The sequence below is a fragment of the Branchiostoma belcheri genome, unplaced genomic scaffold (assembly GCF_001625305.1).
Source record: "Branchiostoma belcheri isolate BF01 breed outbred unplaced genomic scaffold, Haploidv18h27 scaffold88, whole genome shotgun sequence".
NCBI lineage: Eukaryota > Metazoa > Chordata > Leptocardii > Amphioxiformes > Branchiostomatidae > Branchiostoma > Branchiostoma belcheri.
In genome coordinates, this window is record NW_017804553.1 from 227,620 (window position 1) to 233,857 (window position 6,238).

Genomic DNA, 6,238 nt, shown 5'->3' on the forward strand with positions numbered 1-6,238 from the left:
GATAAAAATAGTTTGAGTTGTGTTTGAAGAGTTTGTGTAGTACGTGCTCGTGTACAGCGTGTTGCACATGAGTCATGGCGTACTGTGTTTCCACGTGAACATACACTCTTGCTGTTATAGTATGAATATTTAAAACTCTTACTTTTGTTATAATTGACAGTCCATACAAGACTTTCATGGGCCTGAAAAGTAGAAACTGACCAAATACGGTGAGTCAGCCGGCTAGAAGGCTACGCACCGTATTTGGTCACTAACTTTCTTTCATCACCTGTTGGGGCCTGCCCTTAACTTTATTGTTTCATACAGGACATTAATGCCCTTGGATTAACCCATCCGTGTTTTTACAGTCTTGGTATTCCCAAGGTGGATGAGATAAACCCAGAACAATAGCGACTCTGCAGCGCTCTAACCCGTCAGCTACAGTTGCAAATTTCAGCTACTTCAGCATCCTTTTGTTTCGTCTTTAAGCCTTTCTCTCAGCGCCGGTTTAGCGCTTTGATCATCGCCACGACCGAGAGGAATTCTGTGGACTAACACAACAGTGTTTAATAACCGCAGAATGGGGACATGATTAAAAGGTAGCCGGGCGATTTCGTCACAAACGCAAGATAAACACCTGAAGATTGGTCTGAAGCTCGCCGCCCGGGCAGGTAGGCGGTATGAGGAGGTGTCTAGAAGCTTGATTAGTCATTGTCGCCCCTTCACACGACTCAAAACACGACCGGACGACGGACAAAGGGCCGCATCGCCGAAACTCGACTTCCTACAAACAATTTCTGCATATTCATTGATGCCCTAATTAGGGCAAACGCTGGGGGACTGATCAGTATACATCCCTACGAGATCGCAAACCGCGGCACACAAGGACAGTAATCGATACAAAACTTACGTCGGTCACCGTACAACGCAAGGTATGTTGTAATGTATTCCATATTGTTACGTCAGTGTGCTTACAAATCATACGCAACCCTCCCCCGGGTATATACTGGGCGGTCCCGGGGTAGTCCCAGCCAAGTGGGTGCGCCCCCGTTTGGTGAATGTATTTTCCCGGCCCGTCCCGTCGGAGTGGCTGGCCTTTGATAGTAGGTTCATATACATAAAGATAATGATCGACTGTGCTTTAACAACAATCGCTCTCTGTTGTGTACAGGACTCGGTCTTACAGCTGCGCACGCTCCAGTCACGCTCAAGTCGTCCCAACACGTCCGCAGCGGCGGCCAAGAAAACTTGCCAGATTCCTTGAGACTTTTCGTAGCCAGGCGTGCCCGGATTGTCCAGTTGACGGCGGGACATCGCTACGAGCCCGACTGGGGAAGTTGTTGGCCATTTTGTAGTCGCTGTGCTCGGTGAAGCGGACTGGCCCGACCGGGATCGCGTTACAGTCGAGAAGAGGTTTTCACAAGTGTTACTGTGTGTTGTGGGAGAGGGCTGAGCCGCGGGACGGAGGTGAGGAAAACTCGTGGATTTTTGTGGAACTTGTGTTGAATATTTGTGTGCGGGACTACAATAGAGAGGAGTGCGCCAGGGAGTCCCAGTTCCTCAGTCGGACCAGCTGTGCTCTCGCTGACTGTGTCGCTCGTGCACTTTTGTGTGGGTGCAGCCTGCTTAGCCCTTTTTGTGTTGTGTACAGTGACTGTGTATAACGTGCGACGGCGGGGGCACCGGGAGTAAATATGGCCCAGCAGCAGCAGTTCGCGTACAATCCTGTGAGGCCAGGCGGGGGGAGAGTGGGCATGCAGCCGGGCGGGTACGTGCAGCACCCTGCCCGGGGACAGATGCACGCCATGCCGCCGGGACAGCAGCAGCAGCCCGGCCGACCCATGCAGGCCATGCAACGTCCCCCCAACCGACCCCTACAGCAGCAACAACAACGCCAGCAGCAACCCCCACGACAGGGAACGGTCATGCACTACGGTCAGGGGATGCAGCCCCACCCCACGGGCATGCAGCCCCACCCCACGGGTCGCCAGGGGATCCGGCCGAGCTACGTCCCCCAACAACAACCCATGCCCCAGCAGCAGGGACAGCACAGCATACAGATCCAGCGCGTGCCGAACACCCTGCACATGCAGCCCGGCCTGAGCATGGCTAACACCCGCAGGTTGTCTCACGACCCCGAGTCACCCACAACACGAGACATCCCCTCACCGCATCTCAGAGGAGGCTTCCCTCCGTCTTCCCCCTCCTTAGCCGACCTGGGGCACATAGACTTGAACAACAGACCGCCTCAAGTGCTAGGGGACCACAACATGCCTGTGTCAAGACCACAGATGATGCCTCACCAAGACATGCCCGTGAACCGTGGGAACATCATGAGGACAAATATGAATGATTTTCATAACATAAACCCAAAACTACAGCAGGACAACAACGGGATGTTACTCCGGGTGGACACCAACGGGCTCCACCGGGTCGCACCAGGCAACGGCTACGGGATGCACATGAACGGCGACCCGAGGAGCAAAGCACAAGTGCCCCCCTTCCTCCACGGGCTCTCGGACTTGGACATGATCGACGAGGACATCCTAGCCCGGTTGATTATAGAGTTGGGGTTGGACAGAATGCGGGAACTTCCCGAGCTTTGGTTGTCACACAACGAACTGGAGATGGACATCTGCAGACAGGTGCCTCCACAGAGAGCTGTCAGATGCTGACACCTTAGACTCTGGAAAATGGACAAAAATAAGATGTTTAAAGTTGTGGGGCAGCGGGTTAGAAACACGAACAGATCCTCCTGACCCGCCCCAGGCCAGGATTGTGTCTGAGGTATGTTGTATTAAGACTGGTGACAGAGTCAGCTTTTGTTCCTTAAAATATTTCTCTTTGTGGGGAAACCTTTTCTGTCCAGTGGTCGCCCTGTGTCAGCTGTTCGCTATTGTTCAAGTGAAACGGATGGTAGGGGTCGGCCTAGATTTCAAGAGTAAGACTCGCACGATTTAGTAAGTTTCTAAAGGAACTCCTTGTTTCTTAATTCCCACAAACAAAAGACTCAAGATGCCGGGTATGTATGAAAGGAAGTCATTGCTGCTACAGTCTCAGTTTCAGTGCCACCAGGGTTTGTTTACGTCTAGTTGCATGTGGATATGACCTCATGATCGGTGGCACTTCGCCAAAATTGAAACCACAGCCAGAATTGACCCTGAGCTACCAAGACAAGACCTGCTAATGTGTTACCTAGTTAGAGAGAGTCCGCTAGTTTATATTCGTGAGGAGTGTAGCTAGGTTTAGGTATGATTTTCGTGTGCTGTAGTTTAAAGAAGTGGAACAAAAGATCAGGTCAGGTGGTGTAGGGGTCAGAGCAGACAATAGAGGCATTGTTCTCCAATAGACCCTTTCAATGTCGTCCTTTTGGGACAGATGGGGGAAGGTCACGTGTCGCCAAGGAACAAAAGGCTCCGTGGAACAAACGGCCACTTTGTAAAGATTTTTCTGCCATAATTTAATTGTTTGTATGGAAGTTTTCTTTAGTAATGTGAATATAAACATTGTATTCTTTAGTTTCTTTACTTTTTCTGCAGTGACGCAAAGCTGCGCCCTTGAACAATTCCATTTAGATAAGAATAATAATATAAATTTGTGGTATGTAATTGTAAAAAGCCTTCCATGGTGAACAGAAACGTGAATACAAACACAATATTTATTCTTCCACATCCTCATAAGCTGTGAAAAAAATTGAGAAAGCCATGCATTACATGTATTTTCGAAAAATTCCTTCCTCGGATAAGAATAATAAATGTTAGAATTTGTGGTATGTAAAAACACTGGTTTGCTACAAACAGAGTACAGATATCCCTTTCATATCCTGTTAGCAAATATGGCTTAATGTTATTGAATTATTGAAGCACAAATGACTGTATGTCCTTACAACAAATAATGCCCTCGCAGGAATTGGTTATGGTGTTGTTTCACAGTGTAAGTTATTCAGGTTGCACTTTGGGGAGATGACTTAATATGTAACTCCCACATGCTGTTCTTTGTCAACAGAAATTGGTTATGTTGATGGAACAGAATTGTACAGTTCATGTGCCGTAATGACATCATTACGCCCCCACCCACCCACCAAACCTGCTATATTTTTACTCCCTATTTAATGTGTCTAAATTATTGGAGAAGGCAGCTAGTTTGGAGTGGGGGTAGTTTTGGGGGAATCTGTGTGTACAGTTCTAAGAGTTGTTATTCTGTGTAAATCCCCCCTTGGAACAGGATGCACATGTTTGAATAAGGGGATTATTCGCCCAGCATTGTTACGAGTGATGATCGTTTTTCGCACAAACACGGAACGTGAGAATCGTCGCACAACAAGCGACGCTACTGGAAGCCACTCGATAATTTATTGGCAGGCAGATTCTCCTCCTATCTGTGCCTTGTGTAATATTCATAGTCCTGGACTTGTACATGTGATCATGTATGAATAAATCATCCACTCCAAACAAGGGTTAAAATTGTGGATTAGGTAGAGGAAAATGCCTACAACTCTCCTGGTATGATCCACTGTGTAGAGACAAATCTTATAACAACTCTATGAAGGAGACTGCCTTATCCAGGTTTAACACTACCTAAAGACGCCATCTGGACTACAGTCCTGGATGGAAGCACACTGCATAGCATTCCTAAAATAACACGGACGCGATTTTAAGTAGACATTTTGTGTGTTTTAGAACATCCTTTCTCTGATGGAACAGTTAAATGGGTGCCATGGGCCTGTAGTGGGTCATGCATAATGCATCGCCAAGAAAACCAGTGTAAAAATGTGTGAATTTTTCATTGTCAGATCTTGTTTTCCCAGCTGTGCTCATGTTATATTTTGGCAGGTCGCCAACGCAAGGCGACAAAAGTCACATGTGATCGAGACTTGTGAGAGATTTTTGAGGAATGGAAACAGTTTTTTATACAGTTGAATATTATTATTGATATCATGGGAAGGAGAAGCAGATCTTGCGATTTTGAAAATGATGACAGAGAATTCATTTTGTACAATAAAGCAGTACAATCAGTGAATTTCAATTCCTTCTGTGTGGTGTCATCTTTTGTAAGTGGCTGGTTGTGTATTGAAAGTTTTTCACATGTTCTTAACTGAAGAGTGTTTATGGATAATGAGGTAATAGTGAGAGAATGAGGACAGTTTATACAGTATTGTGAAAAACAATAAGGTACTTTATAATTAGGTGTAAGTTTCAAAATCTGTTTTTCTCGGATAATTGTTAGATTTGCCTTCCTTTGTTGGAAATGGCAATGAAAGACAAAATGCAATCTTTGGAAATTCCACATAATGCACTGAAAATCAGGATACTGTATTTTGGGGATTTTTTAAATGACATTTAAATACAATTCTCCAAGCAGATGTTGGGATGGAACATATGATGTTTTCTGACTGGCAGACTTCTCTGACAGCCTTTTAACTCAACATTGAGAAGCTGTCAGTAAGAAATTACAACCTTCCACCCAACATCCACTTGGACATAAACATGCAGTCAACATTTATAGCCTGGATGCCAGACATCCTCAGCCCCAGGGCCAAGGAAATATGCAACAACCCCCTAGTCGGATACCTAAACCCCTAGTATACTGGCAAACTTGGGGTTGGGACCCATGTTTCTTCCCCCAAAGGGATTGTTATCGCCTTGCGTGCTGTGGGTGTCGCATTCAGGCTAACAACATTATTGGTTGTCTTTTTTTTTATCACTTTGTCCTGTGGTTCACCTCTCAGCCTGACACAAAATTTACATGGCAAGAATTCCTGTTCTGTAACTTCCCCTCTTCTGTTGCCTGCAATCAAATAACATCAGAGAAGTTCATCTTAAATTGCAACTAAGAGTAAATATTTCAACCCACAAATGAAGTGAAAGCAAGGAGGTTTAAAATCAAATCTTGACTTAAAACCTCCTTGGTGAAAGTAAAGATATTTCCGTTAACTCCAAATTCCCAGAATTTGTCAACATGTGAAGTAAGCCTAACTAGAAGGCTCAACAACTGGGGCTTTTTTTTCTCTTTCATAATGTGTTTTGTTTGTTAATATGGCATTTGTCTCAGCCAGCCCAGTTTATATTGGCCATTATACTCTCCAAGCAGAGGTTTGGAGTTTGGCATGTTTTTAGGCTTTTTTATCTGGCCTTCTTTGTTGCACTGGTATCTTTTTTTAGGTTGGCATAAAGAATTAAAGATACCAGTGCAAAAAAGCCTGATAAAAAAGCATAAAAAGGTAAAAATGCCAAAAATAAGCCAAAACCCAAACCACTTA

General features: G+C 45.5%; 1 protein-coding gene across 1 annotated transcript; it reads left to right on the forward strand.

Annotated features, from left to right (window-relative positions):
- The first annotated feature begins 679 nt into the window (after nt 1-679).
- Nucleotides 680-4,998, forward strand: LOC109487389 (cbp/p300-interacting transactivator 2-like). Its single transcript, XM_019791377.1, has 3 exons — nt 680-911; nt 1,151-1,446; nt 1,631-4,998. Exon 3 carries the CDS (start codon nt 1,674-1,676, stop codon nt 2,652-2,654), a length of 981 nt encoding a protein of 326 aa, XP_019646936.1. The 5' UTR covers nt 680-911; nt 1,151-1,446; nt 1,631-1,673; the 3' UTR covers nt 2,655-4,998.
- The last annotated feature ends 1,240 nt before the right edge of the window (nt 4,999-6,238 follow it).

What these genes read in the sequence shown, in the direction of transcription:
- LOC109487389 (XM_019791377.1), top strand. Translation starts at nt 1,674, where the DNA reads ATGGCCCAGCAGCAGCAGTTCGCGTACAATCCTGTGAGGCCAGGCGGG.